Source organism: Rhinopithecus bieti, unplaced genomic scaffold, assembly GCF_001698545.2.
Source record: "Rhinopithecus bieti isolate Rb0 unplaced genomic scaffold, ASM169854v2 scaffold_23918, whole genome shotgun sequence".
In the NCBI taxonomy this organism is placed as follows: domain Eukaryota; kingdom Metazoa; phylum Chordata; class Mammalia; order Primates; family Cercopithecidae; genus Rhinopithecus; species Rhinopithecus bieti.
Window position 1 is genome coordinate 958,441 of NW_016811178.1, and position 19,926 is coordinate 978,366.

The 19,926-nt window shown below is 39.5% G+C and overlaps 1 protein-coding gene across 1 annotated transcript in view; it reads left to right on the plus strand.

The window, feature by feature from the left end:
• The window catches only part of ABCA12 (ATP binding cassette subfamily A member 12), a 221,857-nt gene that overhangs the window by 73,435 nt on the left and 128,496 nt on the right, over window positions 1-19,926 (plus strand). Inside the window, exon 3 of the mRNA XM_017893499.1 lies at window positions 11,793-11,946. Coding sequence (XP_017748988.1) covers window positions 11,793-11,946 — 154 coding nt within the window. The remainder of the gene's footprint in view (window positions 1-11,792; window positions 11,947-19,926) is intronic.

The following is a 19,926-nucleotide window of genomic DNA, read 5'->3' on the forward strand; positions in this document are numbered from 1 at the left end:
GGGGGGGGGCGCGGGGCGGTCCTTGCTCCCAAAGCTCCCAAGATGGTGGTGGGCCACTTCCAAAATGGCGGTGGGCTGCTTCCAAGATGGTGGCAAGTCTTGTGTTGTCTGACCTGGGGTTCTTGGCCTCACGGATTCCAAGGAATGGAATCTGGGGCCATGCAGTTGAGTGTTATAGCTCTATTACAAGCCGTGGGTCACGGAAGAGAACCATGGAACCCAGTGACTAGTGTTCAGCTTGATTAGAATGAACCTGGGCACTTAGCCATGCAGGAGCAATGGCAAACCTTTAGCCCGATCGGGAGCAGCAATGGGCGCCTCACTGGATCAGGAACACAATAGGCACCCTGCCAGATCCAGAGGGATGGAAGTCAGTGGTGGGTCTGCCACGGTGGCAAACAGCAGTGGTGGATGGCGAGCAAAAGCTCAGCTTGAGCCGTAACAAACACGGACCAGAAGAGAGTGCAGTTGCAACATTTAACAGAGTGAAAACAGAGCTCCCATACTAAGGGAGGGGACCCAAAGAGGGTAGCCATTGCTGCTTCAAATGCCTGAGTTTATATCCTGATCATTGTCCCTCCCGTTGTGCTCTCAGGAGATAGATGATTGGCTATTTCTTTACCTCCCATTTTTGCCTAATTAGCATTTTAGTGCACTCTCTTTACTATCTGATTGGTCAGGTGTGAGCCAAGTTGCAATTCGTAGTCAGCCTAGGATATCCAGCTGGTCCTGTCTCTCAGTATCATGATAATGGTGGCCCAAATCAGCAGCTACCCGTTTAGAAGTGGTGAAGGGAGAACATTACTCATTTTCCCCCCTCTTTGCCTGCTAGCAGCAAACACCTCCATCTTCCTCCTTCTAAGGATTGGCCACTGGAATAATACGTCACTTTCACTGAAGCTCCCATGCATTGGTGGTGGGGGGTAAATACACTCTCACATTTGACTCACTAAAGTGAAGCCCATAGTCCCTGACAAGTATGATTTCTCTCTGTATAGTAAAAGTTGTATCTATCCCAGTACATATATTTATTTATTTATTTTTATTTTTATTTTTTGAGATGGAGTCTTGCCCTGTTGCCCAGGCTGGAGTATGGTGGCATGATCTCGGCTCACTGCAACCCCCGCCTCCCGGGTTCAAGTGATTTTCCTGCCTCAGCCTCCTGAGTAGCTGCGACTACAGGCGCGTGCCACCACACCCAGCTAATTTTTGTATTTTTAGTAGATATGGGGTTTTACCATGTTGACCAGGATGGTCTCGATCTCCTGACCTCATAATCCACCCACCTCTGACTCCCAAAGTTCTGGGATTACAGGCGTGAGCCCCCACACCTGGCCTATTTATTTATTTTTATTTTATTTTATGGAAACTGTGAACTGGGTAAATGATCACATTTCTGTATTTCCTTGAGTTGCTTAGGACACCCAGATCCAAATTTGTGGCCAAGCTCTATCAACACACAGACCTCTGGCTCATATTATTGTATTGGCTTTATTTTTTCCTATCCTTGCTTGTTCTCATTCCGAGTCCCTCATTATTTTTCCACATTATAGAGTGTGTACTTTAATAAGCCTCCTCAAATCCTTCTAGAATGAAATTCCCTTCTCCAGGCAATGTCTGAGATAGGTTTTACTGAGGGACTCCAACAAATAGTAATGCACAAACACTAAGGTGCTTGCTGAATTACCATCTGAAAGCCACATTAGTAAGGTGACAGTTTATAAATAAGTTTTAGAACATCAAGACTCGAAACCAAAATGTTTTCTTACGTAAGAAGTTTCTTCCTGAGGGGGGAAAAAACAACAACTTTTCAATTCCAGGCATCTTTTCAGCTGGGAATATGTGAGATCATGGATTAAGGCTCTGTTTTCCAAAGTGTGCCCCATGGAATATTCATTCCCAGCATATTATCCAGTGCTACCCTAAAAAACAGGAAGAAACATTTAAAGAAGGAAAGGAAAACATGTTCTGTAATCAGATCGTGGAAATCTGGAATTAACCAAAGTTATTCAGTTTTTTTACTGAAAAACTTTTCAGAATCTTTAATATGCAAATATATTCTGGCTTTCCCAGAAGGGGAGATAGAGTTTAGTTTCCTAAACTCATTTGGCTCCAGAGTCTGGTTTAGAGAAATCCCTGATGCTTCCCCACTCTACTCCTCCAAACCCCAGCATCACATTGGAGATCACAGTAACAGGAGAGGAATTAAATCCTCAACTCGTTCTCTCAGTGCAGGCTTTGTGAGTTAACTCCTAGATGCCTAGTGCAACACAGTTAAGTATCAGCACAGCACTTCCCTCCTCAATCAGAACAGATGCAGTGGTGCTGCGGGAAGTACCACTCCCCCAGTGTACCATTCCTCCAGGGTACCCCTCCTTTCCTGGGTGCTAAGTGGTGTTGCTGGATCTGTGGAAAGGGAGACTATCTCAGGGGAGGGGCTGCAACCGATGGGGCTCAGCACAGTGGCTCTTAACCCACCAGCGCCAGGCCTTTCTGATATGACCAGTCAGCACAGTCATACCCAGTGTATGCGTACCCAGCTTAATTCAGACCTGCCCAGAGGCTAAAAACCATTTTCCTGGTTAGCCTTATCTAAGGAGAATTAGGAGGCTAAATTTCATACAATGAAATGAGATTCTAGGGGTCTATTTTTAAAAACTTTAATTTATATTTAGAGGGAAAAAATAGTTGCCAGGATTCTATTTGCAAATGGCCGTAGCAGGGAGACTTTTAAAAATGCCATTGTGAATCTTTGCTACTAAAAGACAAGTTTCAGAAAAGCAAAATGCCAGTTACTGTGAGGCTTGTCTAAAAAGACGAATAAACCCTACTTACCCCAGATGAGCCATAGAACTCAACATTCCTTGTTTCTTTTCTTTTCCCTCCCTTCCTCTCTCTCTCTCTCTCTCTCTCTCTCTCTCTCTCTCTCTCTTTCTCTCTTTCTCTCTCTCTCTCTCTTTCTCTCTTTCTTTCTCTTTCTTTCTCTCGCTCTGTCGCCCAGGCTGGAGTGCAATGGCGCGATCTCAACTCACCGCAACCTCCACCTCCCGTGTCCAGGCAATTCTCCTGCCTCAGCTTCCCAGGTAGCTGGGATTACAGGTGCACCCCACTATGCCCGGCTAATTTTTGTGTTTTTAGTAGAGACGGGGTTTCACCATGTTGGCCAGGCTGGTCTCAAGCTCCTGACCTCATGATCCGCCCGCCTTGGCCTCCCAAAGTGCTAGGATTATAGGCATGAGCCACTGTGCCTGGTGAAGAACTCAACGTTCCTTGTTAAGGGGAAATGATTTGAAAGTATGACTGAGATTTTATTTTAAACTTCCCCAGATTCAGTCCACAACGGAGTTTATTATCTGCCATGTATTTGTTACTGTTATATCTCCCAGCCTTGAATCAAAACATTTTGTCTAAAATTTAAATAGACCAGGCCGTGATCTTTGGAAGCCATCACCCAGCAGGGTCTCTTTAATATTCAGAAGAGAAGGAGCTACATTTTGGTCTGGACATGCAGGAGGGTGGGATTATGGAGTCTTCTGGGCTGACCATCAATTCAGGTGTACACTTAAGTGTCAAAGAGATAACATCCAAAGAGACAGCAAGGTCCTGAGTCCAGACTGCCTTCTAAAACTCCCCTTAAAACTAATAATAGCAATAATCCAAAGATATAAAGAAGGCAGAGATCTTTCCCCAATGCCTCTTGCCTACAGTTTCATAGCCAGAGTCTCAAGATACCTTTCAAAATCTGTCTGGCTGTGGTACTTAGCAGCAGCTATGAGGGATGCAGGGGATGTGGGAAAGATCCGGACATTGTAGGACACCCACCCAAATGACCCAAGGGTTTTTTCTTGTTTTTTATGGTTGTAGCCATTGAGCATATTCAGGTGCCAACCTTTTGAGTACAGGACCTCCTTAATCACTGCTCTCAGGATTAGGCGTCTTGCCTCAGACCTCTTTGCCACCTACAGTCTACCTTTTTGCCAATGGATTTGAACTTGGAAAAGAATCTGTGCTATGAAGCAAGACTTGCCTGGGGAGAAGGAGGGAAAATGTATCATGGCACCACACCCACTGAACACACAGTAATTTAAACACTACACTGGTTGATACAGGTACATATTATGAATTACTAGGAAGAGAAGTACATCATGCAACACTCCAAACCATTCACTGGCTCAAGGCATGAGCTGGGAGACCAGGTCGAGCAGAGAAGCCACAGTCAGCAAGTGGAAAATAAGACCAATGATGCAAGAGGAGCCCGATGAGCAATGGTAACTCATGGTTCCATGGGGCCTTGTGTCTTCAATGCTCATAGTACCTTACACAAGAATTGCCTAATGATCTTCCCTGTGCCCTGTGAGATGGCAAGATCCATTATCTTCAATCTGGGACATGTGGAAATAGAGTCCTAGGTTAATTTACCCCCTGGTGATTTACTGATTCAACAGCAAAACTAGAAGCATACCTGTTTTTCAAATCCTCAGTCTGTTTCCTCCTCCAAGATTCTGAAGCTTAGCTGAACATGTTGTTTCCATTACTGTAATCTATCATATAGTTCTAGATCCATCTCTGGCATTTTATTATTTATGTTTATTTATTATTGATTATTTATTTGGACTTTGACCAAATTGCTTGATTTCTCTGAGGTTATCTACAAAATGGGCATAAACACTCACCCTGCCTATCTTACAGAATTGTCATGGAGCTTGTATGAAATGATGTATGGTAAATTCCTTCAAAACCATGAAGGTTTATATTTTATTGTATTGTATTTTATTTGAGATAGGATCTCACTCTGTTGCCCAGGCTGGAGTGTTGTGATACAATCACGGCTCACTGCAGCCTTGAACTCCTGAGCTCAAGTGATCCTCCTATCTCAGCCTCTGGAGTAGGTGGGACTGCAGGCATATACCACCATGCTGAGAGAGTTTGTGGGTTTTTTTTTTTTTTGAGTGTGCATTTTTTGTAGAAACAGGGTTTCGCTATGTTGCTCAGGCTTTGTCTTGAACTGCTGGGCTTAAGCAATCCATCCGTCTTGGCAGCCCATGGTGCGAAAGTATAGATGTGAGCCCCTGCGCCCAGCTGAAGGTTTATTTTTTAACGAATGTTTTTTGTTTGTTTTCAAATATACACTTTTTAGTACACAATATTTCTGGCAGTTTGGAAAACAAATGATTTCTATATGCATTTTACTTAATAAAACTGTGATGACCTTATAAACCAGATTCACATACTCTCTTTTTCTCTCTTTCCATAATAACCCAGAGTAATATTTTTTAACTGTTAAGATGAACAATTTTTTAAAAAATAGAAGGATGAACCCTACTTAACACCTTTCTTGGTGCCAAGTACACAATACCTGCTCAGTAAATATTATTGAATAGATGGTGAACGGATTCAGTTTGTGGATAATAAATCCAGAGGTTGACATGTATGGATGTCAATGTGTATTAATTAGATTTTCAGAAAAACCAACACCTAAAGGCCCTGCAACAATAAATATTATTGATTTTATTAATCAATTAAATCTGTTTTACAAGGCATGTGAATATAATGCAATATTATCCATTGAACTTACTATAACATTGGGATACAATTTGAATCTTTGTCCTACAAATGATAAACACAAACATGTATATTAGGTTAGAGTCTTGAGTCATGCAGTCTTCCTGGGACTCCCCCAGGGGTTCCTACAGCCATGCATTTATTCACATATTTAATAATTGTTTACAATGTGTGAAGCATTGTGCTAAGAACTATGTAAAGTTTGTTCTTTCTTTTAAATAGCTTATTTTTTAAGCCAGTCTCTTAAAAAGATTCACTTTTACTAGGTTAGAGTCTCTATTTGCATGTTCGAAGTCATATTGGTTTTTAGCCCTAGGCTGAAGTCACTCTAGGCCACATAGGTGTAGAAGCCCTCATTCCGAAGGACCAGAATCAGGAAGAGTGGGTGTATTTGATTGTATCTGAAGGTGGGTGGTGGACAGGTCACCTCTCCTCAGTAAGTAGACTCATCCCTCAAATGAAAGGTGCATGCAAAGAATAGGAACAGATCTACAGGCTCCTGATACAATGTTTTGAACTACTTTGAAAGGCCAAGTTTATATTATTTACAATTTAAATTGTCTTTTCAAATGTAACTGAGAACAAAATGTGCTTGAAAACTATAAGAAGATTTAAAAAACTTTAATAAATTATTACAAATATATGTCTAAGATTCATTTCCTTTCCTATATTTTTAAAATTCACATTTAGGTATTTGATTGTTTGCAGGTGATGTGTAGGATATGCTTGTCTTATTCTGTACTCTTGTTATGGTGTTAAATCCCTGTTGTGGTGCTTGATAAGGAGACATTATTTGTATGATCAGAAGGCAGGACACTTATTCTGCCCCTGTGACCCTGTATCCAAAAAAACTGAGAAAAATATAATGCTCTCAAATGAGTAACTCCATATTTTTTTTAAGTCAGAATTTTCCTTCCAAAATGTATCATTCTATTCTTCACTGGGGTAAAGACTAAATGCCTTTCACCTAGAAATATAAAAATACCAACTAGGTTGTCTTCTGACCTGTTTTGAGAAAAACAGAATGAAACAGTGGAAAGTCTCTGATTCCACCATTACTATAATATGTACAAATATCACCAAGGCAGCCTACAGAATATTTCCGGAGCCTAATGATTTCAAATGGAAGTAGCTTCATTCCTGAAAAGACTGTGACACAACTTTCTGCAACAATAAAATAAACAGAAAATAGTACTTCTCTAGACAGTGCTAATGAGCATCGTGCTCCTGAATTTATTATGGAAGTGAGTCAAAATTCTTCCATGATGGTGAAAAAGACAAAGTAAAGGAAGATATTGAGAAACAATTGCATTCCTGGCTGCATCAATGAGTACAGAGAGGGGAGGAGGGAGGAAAGGCAGCTGCAGGAGGAAAAGGGAAAAGAGGAGTTGGAAATTGAATGAAAAGAGGAAGTAGTGAGTGAAAAGGAAAGAAGGAAACATTAAGAAATAGAGGAAAAAGAATTAAGTCCATTAGATGCAATGAGGGAAGAGGAAAAGAAGGATGGGAGAGAAAGTGAAAACAGGAAGTGAACAAGGCAGGAGAAGGCGGGAGATGCCTGTAAGAAAGGCTATCCTCCCAGGAGTCAGCAAACTACAGCCCGAGGGCCAATTTCAGCCTATTGCCTGTTTTTGTAAGTCTTATTGGAATACAACCAGGCTCATTGAGGCACCCATTGTCTGTGGCTGCTTTCACACTATAATTGCAAAATTCAGTAATTGTGATGGAGACAGCATGGCCCACAAGCTTAAAATTTACTGATGCTCATGGAAAACTTTGCAGTCTAACCCAGTGGTTCCCAAACTTCACTGTCCATCAGAATCACCTAGAGAGCTTATTAAAACACAGATTGATGAACCCCACCCCCAGAGTTTCTGATTAAGGAGATCTGGGGTGAGATCTGAAATTTTTAGTTCTAATAAGTTCCCAGGTGACACTGATGTTGTTGGTCCAAGGATCAAACTTGGAGAACCATCACGCTAATCTTTACATTCTGTCACACTAACAGTGTTTGGAATAGAGTCTTCTGTGAGGAAAGGAAAAGGAAAATAAAAATTTATCTCCCTTTGAGGTAAACATTACATGTATCCATTGATTTCACAATTGTTTACAAAGCATACATTAAAAAAAAAATTCTTAGAACTGTTTTATAATTCTAGTTTCATTCTTACAGCAATGAAAAATGAATCTGATTTACTTTAAAGCTGAGTTCATTGGTGGCTTGTTCCCAAAATTTTTTATAGTTTGGTTTGATTCAACTCTTTGAAATAACGTGGACTGTGTCAATGTTATGATTGGACAGTGTCAATGAGGTAGATTGTATCCATTCAATGAGAATGACCTCTCCCCACCCATGGGTGGCTGGCTGCTCACTGCCTTTGCCTGGAGCCCCTGAGAAGCTAAGCCATAACCAGCTTAGGATTTTGCCAACCAACACATACCTCACCCTACTCCCAGATGATGCTGACATCTTCTGAATTTGACCCTATGAAACTGGCAAATTCTTCAATAGCTTTTCTCCTGGTGATGGGCATGAATGTTATCCTGGGGTGAGACTTTTGGGAATCATGGTACCAAGGACTTTATCCTGCTTAAACAAACTCTATCTCAAAACCCTGCCTGAGATTTTTTTTTTTTACCTGTATGGGGCTGCCATGGTTTGCACAGTCATGATCTTCCTTTACTTGTGTCCTTAAATTTGTGCTTTGGCTGGGAACATAGACAATTATTAGCCTTAATTTTGCAATTCCTATGCTTGCTGCATGGAAGTTTTGTGAAAGAAAGAAGCTTCTCTTTTTTCTTTATCCTAGCACTGGGGAACTTAAAGGGGAATGTAATTTCAGGACCTGAAAGTGCCAGAAACACCTTCAAGGATAGAATGGGCTCAAGTTAAAATTAGCAGCTCTTTAAAATGTGTAACGTTTTGATTCCACCATTGCTCTTTTTATTTGTATACATAACTGAGATGGGAAGAGAATGGAAAAAATATTTTTTACGAGAAAGCTACAGGAAATTTAATTCTATTTAATTCAGATATTACTTCTAGAGGATTCCCAGAATTTACGAAAAGTTGGTGCTGGGCGCTGGTGGGCTCAAGCTGTAACCCAGCACTTAGGGAGGCCGGATGGCAGATCATACGAAGGTCAGGAGATCGAGACCATCCGGCTTAACACGGTGAAACCCCGTCTCTACTAAAAAAAAAAAATACAAAAAACTAGCCAGGCGAGGGTCGCGCCTGTATCCCAGCTACTCGGGAGGCTTGAGGCAGGGAGAATAGCGTGAAACCCAGGGAGGCGGAGCCCTTGCAGTGAGCGGGGAATCTGGCCACTGCACTCCAGCCTGGGAGACAGAGCGAGCTCCGTTCTCAAAAAAAAAAAAAAAAAAAAAAAGAAAAGTTGATGTATATGAGAAAGTATATTATAGATGTCAAGGAAGGATGAATAACATAAGTAAATGTTACATGCCTAGCACAGTACATGGGATACAGTAGATATTTAATAAATCACTGTTGTCATTGTTGTTGCAACAGGCACCCTTACATTGATGAGGGTATAGGCCTTGATTAAAAGATTATGGTAAAATAAATAGTGCAAGCCATCCATGTTCTGCATGGCACTCTGTTAACTGAAACCTGTGCATGCCTGAATCAATTCCTCATTTGCATGATTCCATGTAACACGTTAAATATCCATTATCAAAAAACTGCAAAGAATAGACTGTCCGTATTTTAACACCATGGGAGTTTATTTTTAAAGAAACTCTGTGATGAATTTTCCTATAAATTAGGTTTTGTCCTCTGTAGATATCATACCAAAGAATGTGGTGGGTTAAATTCCTTCAAATTCCTCTCAAATCATTTGCAATTTGTAATGAATGCCAGGAAAGATAATTTGGATGTCACTGAAAGCTCTTCTTTCCATGACATCTTTTTCCTTCTTTCCCTCTCTTTGTATTGCAATATGGCTTTTCTTGAGTGTCTCATTTTTTCAGTACTGCCTGACTCAGCCACACCATCACGCTGATAAGTGGCATAGAGCAGAGGGGTCATCTGGTCATCTCTTTCTGTTGCCCTTCCATCTATCTTCCATTCAGATCAGTCACTGCATGTATTTGAGAGAGAGTAGGAATAAGCTCATTTGCAGTCCCACACCCTGAGTGAGAGGCTACAGCGGAGATCTGTGTGACAGAGTGGATTACCATGCATGGTGAACCTCCACTGCAGACTTTTAAAGGTCTTGCCATATGTAGTTCACTGTGGTAAAATTTTGTTGCAGAGGGATGACATGAAAAGCTAACAGGCAGTTTAGCAGCTACTCTCTATTTTATTCAGGGAATTGCATACGATGAAAACATTGGTGGGCAATCATTATTGGTTCACTGTGATTTTCACTTAGGTTTAACATTAGGAGAGGCACCAGTCTCTCTGGTGTCAAGGAGGGTCCACATGGAAGGAAGTAGTGAATAGTTTGATGGGCTTCAGTTCTCTCCAGTTTCTTCTGAGTTTTCGAATCTTTCATTCATACTGGCATTAATTTCTAAACTATTTGTTCTATAGTTACTGTGATAAATTACACCAAAATGAGTATCTTAAAACAGCACAAACTTATTATTTTACAGTTCTGGAGGTCAGAAGTCCAGAATTTGGTCTCAGCAAGCTAAAATCCAAGGTGTCGGCAGGGCTGCATTCCTTCTGGACCCTCTACAGGAAAAGCTGTCTTCTAGATTGTTCTGGTTAGAAGTTCTAGAGGCTCCCCACATTCCTTGACTTTCAGCTTTTTCTGCCATCTTTAAGGTCAACAGTATAGCATTATCCAATCTCTCTTTTTCCCTCTTTGCTTTGCTTCTGGCCAGCTTTCATATTTTCCCTTCTTTATTTTTTTCCCTCAGCACCTTCTTTATACAGACCTGTATTTAAGTTACTGGAATCAAATACCTATTTATTCTTTCTACTGGTAGATTAATGCATGGCCATGTTGCTCTTACCATTCTCTCTCTCTCTCTCTCTCTCTCTTTTTTCCCCACTTTTCTCCTTTCTCTTTAAAATGAAAACAGACCTGTACTGGCACTCTTTTTTTTTTTTTTTAACACATTCATGAGGTGATCAAAGTTTTGCTTTTAGCCTTAATTTTCCTAAACTTGCCTTTTTTGAAAGTTCATTGTCTGTGTAGTCCCCCAAAGGAAGAAACCTAGTGTTTTCATAGCAAACCTAATTGTGAAAAGATGTGTATTTCCCAGCTTGCCTATTGTCATGACTCATGTGTATGCCATCATCGTATTTTATAAAGCAAATGTTAAAGTTTACAAAACCCCTTACTATTAAAATTACTGTTTTGTATGACTTTAATTTTGGAGAAAATTTGCATTTTCATTCATACCATTCACTGTTGGTTTTTAAATTGGAAAAAGAAGTTGTGTATATAGGATAATTAAAATGTTAAATTTTAATGAGATCAAAATAGCTCCTGGTTTTGGAAGAATGGCTGCATTTATACCTACTTTGATTACAAAAGAAGACATGTAAATTGTGATAAAACATAGTTAATATACAGTCAAAAGGAAGAAAATAAAATGAAATACACTACCCAGGAAAAAAGCCATGAATCAAATTTTGGTGATACAATCTTTTGGATTTTTTAGTACACGTGTGTGTGTGTGCGTGTGTGTGTGTGTGTGTGTGTGTGCGTGTGTGTGTGTGCGTGTGTGTGTGTGTGTGTGTGCGTGTGTGTGTGTGTGCGCGCGTGTGTGTGTGTGTATTTTAAAAGATTAGGACTCTTCTGTTCATACTGTTTTCTGATCTGTTCTTTTAAACTAACAATGTGTGATAAATACTTTTTGTATTAATTGACAACATTTGTATTGGCTGCGTTGTGTTTTATCATGTGGATACACTGTGATTTATTTTTAAAACATTCTGGCAAATATTCTTGCAACTACTCATAAATATTTCTTAGAATAAATCCCAGGAAGGGAATTCATGGGGTAACCAGGCGTTTTAAGTGTTTTATACATATTAGCAAATCCAGAAAAGGGAAGTTAAACATAACACCCTCCAAGACTGCTCCTATTTAGTGGCGAATGTTAGTTGCAGAGTTGGGGCTCGGCTGGGGGACCTGGATAGTGGTAATCCAGGAGGTAACTTCACAAAGCAGAGTTGCTGCATTTATGTTCTTTCCCAGGGAAAGGTGCCATAGTGATGTAATGACTGCTTTTTTTTTTTCTTTTTATTTTAGGTTACCTCGCACCTCGAAACCTTCCTAGTACTGGATTCTTCCCGTTCCTGCAGACCCTACTATGTGACACAGACTCTAAATGCAAAGACACACCCTATGGCCCACAAGACCTGCTTCGTAGGAAAGGGATTGATGATGCATTATTTAAAGACAGGTGGGGGCACTTCTCAAGTGTGTTCAATTATTCTGAGAGATCAAACCTTGTTTCCTTATGAGATAAGCCAGGAAGCCATGCAAGCTTAGGTACACAATTTTGTTTTCTATGTCTATAAATGTGATGATCTAAATATGAAATAACAAAGTAGGTAGAAACTGTAATAACTGTGTTTATGTGAGATTGAGTACAATCTACTTTGGGTGGATGTCTCAAATTTGCTTTATAAGATGGGTGACTAAGGTAGTCCTCCTTTACATCCCTCAAAGATTCTCTATCCAACCTTAAATTATCAGTGACACATTGCCTGAGACTCATCACAAGCATAAGATGTCATAAGTGTAGGATAAGAGTCAGGGCCATCATCCTGGAAGAATGACATACTGGTACTACCCCGTGTGATACTTTCAGATACAATAAAACCCAGGAAGTGCAAAAAAAGAAATTAAGGGTGCTTAAGTTCAAAGTAATAAAGTTAAAAGTATACGTAATTGAATGACAACCTTTAAATGAGGTTATTGCGTGTTCTACTGTAGGGTGTAAGGAGCAGTTGAAGAATGAATAGGGAATCTAAATCATTAACAACCCGACTTTACAACCTCAATTTTCCTTCCTGGGATTCTAAACCTAAAGAGACTCCCAGAAGCCCATCTGTCTTCAGAACTGAAAATAATATTGTAATCTTGAATCAACCAAGAACTAATTCTCTGTTAGAGATATTTTTTGAGTATCTCTCAAGAAAATATTATATTTATCTATAATCGTAGATATTTAGTTGCCAAACTTTAATGCTAAATTCCTTAGCATGTAGCACAATTTCTCCTTTAATACCATTCTCATGATTTTGGTCATCAAATAATATAGGTGATACTTTAAGAGCGTAACTGCAACCCGTTTAGCAAAAAATATAAACATATTAAGAACTGTCATGAGACACAACTTGGAACCCCTAATTGTTGGGTTGCTGATTCACACTGATTTTGTTGTTTCAATAATTAGGCTTGATGCTTAAAACAATCTGATGTCCATTAATTCATTCGTTAATCTATTTAAAAAATAGAGCAATAGACTGAGAGGCTTCCATGTGCCAGGCACCATTCTAAGCACTGGGATACAGAGGTGAATAAAACAATTTCTCTATTCTTTTGTTACTTGCGCTCTAAAGGAAGAGAGAGCAACAGCATGATCAAATAAATAAATAGCATAATTAATAATAATGAGTGTGCTAGTGAGAAAATAAAGTAGGTTAACAGGTAGAAATTGTAAAGTAGGGATTTACTAGAGTGTCAAAAGAAGGCCTCTGATAGAAGTGACATTTTGGTAGAGACCAACAAGGACAAGGAAAAACCAGCAGCAGCATATGAATATCTGGAAGAGAGTGTTGCATGCAGAGAAACAGCAAATGATCCTGAGGTGGGGACAAACCCAGCCATTTAGAAGAGCAGAAAGTCAGCTAATATGGTTGCAACACAGCAAGGGATGAGGAAAGGGATTCGGATATGTAGAAAAGGAACCTCAGAGACCAGAGCATGCAGAACCGATCATGAAAGAAAAGGTAAGGGGATTCGCGTTGTGTGTTTAGTATAAAGAGGAACCATCTGAAAGTTTTTAGCAGGGAAATGACATGACATGACACATTGTCTATGAGAACGGCACAGTTCTAGGCATATGCAAGTATGACCTCAATGAGCACCAGTGTGTAATTAATTCTGTAAGAAGACCACAGCCAGCTAGGGTCTATTCCCTCTTGTATAATCAGTTCAAAGGTGGGATGCAAAGAAAAATGGCATTCCTTCTTGTTCCAGTGTTGATGGTCTCTATGCTTGTCACTAAGTAAGTGATGAATTAGGAATAATGTATGCTGATGTTCTAGCAGGGGAGGGAAAACATTAAGTCAGTAACAATAATAGGAGATAGTACAATGAAGAGTGCCAGAGGGAAGCTGAAGCAAGGCACCCTCTATACTTAGAGCAGAAAGAGAGCTTTCAGCTGGGGTAATCCGGTAAATCTTCACAAAGAGGTTTACTTGAGATGGACATTTTGTGAACCAGGCATTAGAGGAGCTATGAGAAAAATTAATATCCATCATTTACAAACTGGATTACCATTTTACGAAGAACTAGAAGGGACATAATTAACCGTATCTAAGAAGTAGACAACTATAGTTCCCTCTAAAGAAGTATTTGTCTATCTAATTTTATAGAGAACCAAACTCATGGGGTTGCATGAGATGAGACACTGAGTTGGTTTTGGAAGGAGGATTAAAGTCCACGTTTATTTTTTCATCTGTTGATTATTCTCTAGATGGCTGATCATGTCTGCTTTACTTAGTTTTAGTCTAATCTCCAGGTATTTTGCCTAGCTCAAGTTGTATATTGCTGTATATTCACTGTTTTCTCTAAACTACTAAGTAATTGGAGTTTAATTTAGAAAATTATGTACAATAATAAAATTGCATTAATGATATTTCCCATCATGCTATTAACTTTTATGCTTTATATAGCTGTGCAATGAAACTGGCATATATTTTACCAGATAAACAATTCCATTAAAATTGCTTCCCTTTAGTGAAGGAAGATTCACCAGCATAGCCTCATTAGGAATCAAAACCGTCTTCCTTTTCTGTTCTATAAGTGAGGGGAAAAAATGCCACCTTTGGTCTCATCAAAAGAGGCCTGCCATGTTTCTTTTAATAGAATGCTCTTCTGAAAGACATGATCACACTGCAGTCACTACTTGTTGGCCAGTCGCCAAGTGTTTTGATGTGATTTTTGCGTCTGGCACCAGCCTTCTGTCATTAAATTCATACTTCTCTAAGCATTAGCTTCAGGATGAGATGTTTAAAAAAAATCCAACACTGTACTCAGCATTGACTCTAACTAGCTGTCTGAAAAAAGAGACAATTACATTTATGGTTTTCTTGCTCATTTGCACAACAGATGATCCAATATCACAGATCTTACCCTTTTCTTTCCTCCTTACACTACCTCTCAGAATCTATCAGCACAGTGGGAGACCCTGGCCGTGTGCCATTGCTCACACAGTTGGCGAATGGCAAAGATCGTTCCCCAGAGCGTACAGGGTCATTATTTGGAGAAGGGATTCAGCTTTCCTGCAGATCCTGGGGGCAATTGCCTCTGTGGATTTGCTCCCTATTTCTGTTGACACTCGTTCATGACCTGTGGCTTCTAAATTCGTACCTCGGCTCCTATTGTATGGCTCCTGAAGAACTTGAAAAAATATTTAATCAGAGTTTAGTCAGGTCAAATTTGAAAGTGCCAAGGCTTTGGTTTAATATTGAAAAATATGGATGAGCTTAGAAATAACCAAAAGATATTATTAGGAGTGTAAGATAACTGGAAGTAAAACAGATGTTTGCCTTCATTTGGTTATATAGATGAGAAAGGATGTAGAGGTCTCTTCTTGTATTAATATTAGATTAATTTATAACCACTTGGTAACCATTTTAGCTAAAATCAGCGTAAAAGAAAGGGCAAAAGAATTTAAGAGTTTTAAAACTTTCCTCTAGCTTGTGTTAGTATTACATTTTGTTATTACATAGTTAAAACCACAAAGAGATACATGAATTAAAACATAATTACATGTAATTTAAACAGAGACATTGGTAATTATGAAATAAAATTGATGAAAGTAAAAAAAGAATGGTTAAAATTTTATTTATCAAAAAACAAAGTAGAAGAATGTCTTAATTATTATGTAAGCCCAACCATTCATTCAATAAGAACATATTAAATTCGTACAGCATGCTGGAGGCTATGCAAGTCTCTACAGATACAGAAATGAATGAGGCATATGTCTTGCCCTATATAAACTTACAGTTCAAGTGAGAAAGAGAGAAGTAGAGACAAGATAACAGGTAAACTGCTATGTAACATGGTAAATGTAATGAATGTCTGTTTAAGTCTCACTGTGCCCAGAATATTACACAACAAATGGTGAATAGTTTCACAGTTACCATAACACATTGTTTCTGCCTGAGGAATATGGATCTTACTGGAGAGTATATTAGTGAAGTGGAGATAGGTGTGGGTGGGCAGATGCCAGGAGAGTTCTTTCAGAGGCTTTTAAGAGTGTGGTCATGGAGAACAGACAGGGTGGTGGTTACCAGAATAGCAGAATGTATATTTGAGATAGGTCATGGAGAAAGAATGCCAAATTCAGCGAAAGGGAAAAATAGAGTCACTTGCATAGTTGTCTTACAGGAATAGGCCAATAGCTTTGCTACTGACTGTGATGGAGAGATTACACATTTCCTTGCAGTGTTGCCAAATTAATCTGCTTGTTTCATGGTTAGGTAGAACATAGTCTGCACAGTGTCATCTGAGAGATACAGTGGTGTTATCTCCTTCTCCTGATATTCTGTGTGTTGCTGGGACATGTAGGATACCCCCTAATCTGCCCATAATAATAGCCCAACAAATTTTGGAAATGTATTAGTTGGCCTCTACTCACTATATACTATAACTAACTCCAAAGTTTTTCCTAAGAATATAGAAAAACCCTAGGACACAGTAACATATTAAGACATTTCTAAATCTTAATGTTTTAACTGATACGGATTGTTGGATTATAACTGGGACAACTATGAGAGACATATGTTTTGAATGTGGACAGATATCCATAGCTGAAGTAAAGATGACCCTTAGGGAATGAGGGTCAGGATGAAATATGAATAATTAAAACAGATAAAATTTTCCTGTGGGTGACTTCTGTTTGGGATATCCAGGAAGGACAACTGCGTCAAATCACTGAGGGGGCCTCAAACCACTACAGTGTCCTTAGTCCTTATTTGCAGTTAAAAGTTAGTGATAAATGTCATCTGGAAGTGGGATCAGAACTAGACTTACAGCAAATCTCGTATGTTTCCAGGTGCCACTACATACCCATGTAATTCTAATTCTGGGGAAATGAGAAAAAATACATATGTAAATTTAACTAACCCTTAGAGACAAAAAAGAATGTCAGAATTTTCTTTCCAGGATTTGCCATATGTCCCTTGCCTGATAGGAATTCCTCTTATAGATGATGCCATGGCACACAGTACCACTTACACAGGTAGTGATGTTTCCTACTCATAGGAAAAAAACACCCAGTATACATGCATTTTACCATTAAGACGATATATATAAATGTGACATTTCCTGAAAGTAACTATTGGTAGACATGTCTGAGAACAAGTAAAATCTATTCAGTGCTTAGCATTTTTTCCCCTCAGAATGATGGAATTCTCAAATCCAAAATGTTTCCCATATTGAGTTCTCCAAAATAGAGCCCTACAAATGTCACTGAGGCAGAATCTACATCTTCACCATCTTAGAGGAGAGGCCCTTAGCCATGCCCATGGTACTGTGCATGTGGCTGGGTCCAGTAAAAGTTAGTAAACTGATGCCATGGGCCACTTGGTGATTTGACTCAAGTTTTGTTGGTTCACCCAGAGGGTTGAATTTTCTGGAATCAGATGGGCCTATGTCCCAAATTCAGGGGACAGCTAAGTTTTGTGCAATACTTTCATATACTTCCCAGAGATATCCAGTATGAGACACAGTCTCTGAGACTTCCTTGGAGATATTTAGAGCTCCTGAATAGGACTTTTATCTCTCCTGATTTGATTTGGTCATGGGGACTGGAAATGGGGATGAGTTCAATAATTCCATTATCTATCATAGTCTAGTACAGGGTTTCTCAACCTTGATTCTCAACTACCGATAACCGGGACCAGATAATTCTTTGTTGTGTTGTACATTGTAGGATGTTTCAGCATCACCTCTAGCCTCTACTCACTAGATGCCAGTGACACTCCACGCACAGTTGTGACAATCAAATATGTCTCCAGACATTGTCAAATGTCCCCTGGGGTAGGGGGAATTATCCACACTTGAGAACCACTGGGCTAATAGAAGGCTGAAGGAAAAATTTTTCTGGTTGCAAGAGGCTTGCATTAAGGATGTGAGTAAGAATCTTGTTCTATAAGAAATACAAATGGGACTAACTCAGATTTAGGGGTCCTGTCATGTGTTCCATTCCTCCTTTGTGCTTGTCCTTACTTAGCTATTCTCATTAATGTACCATAATCCCTGTGTTTTACTTGCCCATTATTTTACATATAATAAGAATGTAGTCAATGTTGGTGAGTTAATAAATGAATATGGTATGTACAATGTAAGATGATAACTTTGGGGCTATGGCTGGGTGTTTCCTTTTCTAAGAATCCTTGCAGAATCAGATATGCAACAATGGAGAGCAGGCCACAGCCATTTAAAAAAAGATGCTTTAGTGGTAAGTTGTTCCAAGTAATGTTCTTCATTATCAAGTATCCAGTGCTTGTCATGTGCTAAACATCCTACTATCTGCCAACACAGTACACTGTAGGCTTTTCTTAAGAACCTTACAGTCTAAAAAGGGGGAAATTGGTACACACTACTGGTGGAATATTTCTCTCATAAATAGATAAAGAAGTCACATAAACCCATAAAATGAGGAAGGGGTTATACAACTCTGGGTGAGGGGCTGTACCTCATTCCATATCACTAGTCAATACTTGTAGGTTCCAGATCTATAAAATAATGGGGTACATCCATTTGGATTCCGGAGCTTTTGAAGTTTCTACGATTCTGAAGGGATTACATCTAAAGTATGGGCCTCCAGCTCCCTACTGATGGTGAAGGTTGCATCTTTGCAACATCTTGTATAGGTACTCTGACCAAGAGCTAATATTGCTGAGTACCTATGATGACAGGGCCAAGAGAGACTCTTGGTACACACACCTCATATCATACAACAACCTTGCAAGGTAGGTGTTATCATTGCTAATTTGCTGATGAAGGAGACAATGGCTGGAATCTTTTAGAAAGAGAGAGCTGAAATTCCAAAGATATCTTCTAACTCTAAAGTACTTTCTGCCATACCCCAACAATATGGTCTCTTTTTATTTAATCAGCCATCAGATCTTATGGTCCTACACTATGTTAGATATTGGGAATATAAAGATAAATAAGACATGGTAGCTTTTCCCAAAGATGTCACAGTGGAAATAGAAAAAGTGGTGGGAATAGGTACAGATAGATATGACATAAGTGTGCACTAAGTGCTTGTGTGAAATAACGGGAAGGGTGCTATTTCTCAACTACTGTTATAAGAAGCATGTAGTGCTTTGTCTATAAGCATGATCCTGCTCATTAGAAACTTCAGGGAATGCCATTAACTCAGTAAGACCAGCTACTTTCTAGCCCTCTTTAAGTAGGTTAATCGGAAGTTAATAGAATTAATTGCCTTTGTTTGGGGGGAAGTAAGCTGTGTTTCACCTTACAGCATTAATTCATCTTTTTACGCACATACACTGTTGTACATTTATTTTGTGGTTTCAATTTTAAGAGTTTAAAGAAAACAGTTTTGATGTGCAATGGGAATAGACACATGCTATCACACCGCACCTTGTCAATGCGAAATGAAGCTGGAGAACATTTTCAGGAAAGGGGAACAGCAAAGCACACGTGCTATCCAACTCTCACTTCCAAAAAAAAAAAGACACATTAAGGCTATATAAAAGGATGTGGGCAACCATGTCACACTGGGCACTTCCTGGTGAGAGAAAAGCGCTGTTAGAATGGGAGCTGCTGTGGGTCCTTGTCTAGGAGCAGTCATTTTACTGGTGAGCAAGCTCAGAGGTGCAGAGCCAGCTGCTTGCTGGGAAGGGAATGAGTTTGTCTTTCCATGGTGTTCAAATGCTATTTGTAGGAGTAATTTTAGGTTTCTTATCTGAATGTGGGAAGATGAGTGAAGCGTCCTCTGTGGGGCAGATGCAGCTTTTGCTTCTCCAAGAGCACACTTTCTTAGTTTCCTGTTGCCTCTTCTTTCTTTTTTTTCCCACTTCCTCACCACCATTCATTATTCAGTCTATTTTCTCTTGCTCTTTCATTGCTCATTTTGATCTTTGTCATCCTCCCTTTCATTTTTGTTGCT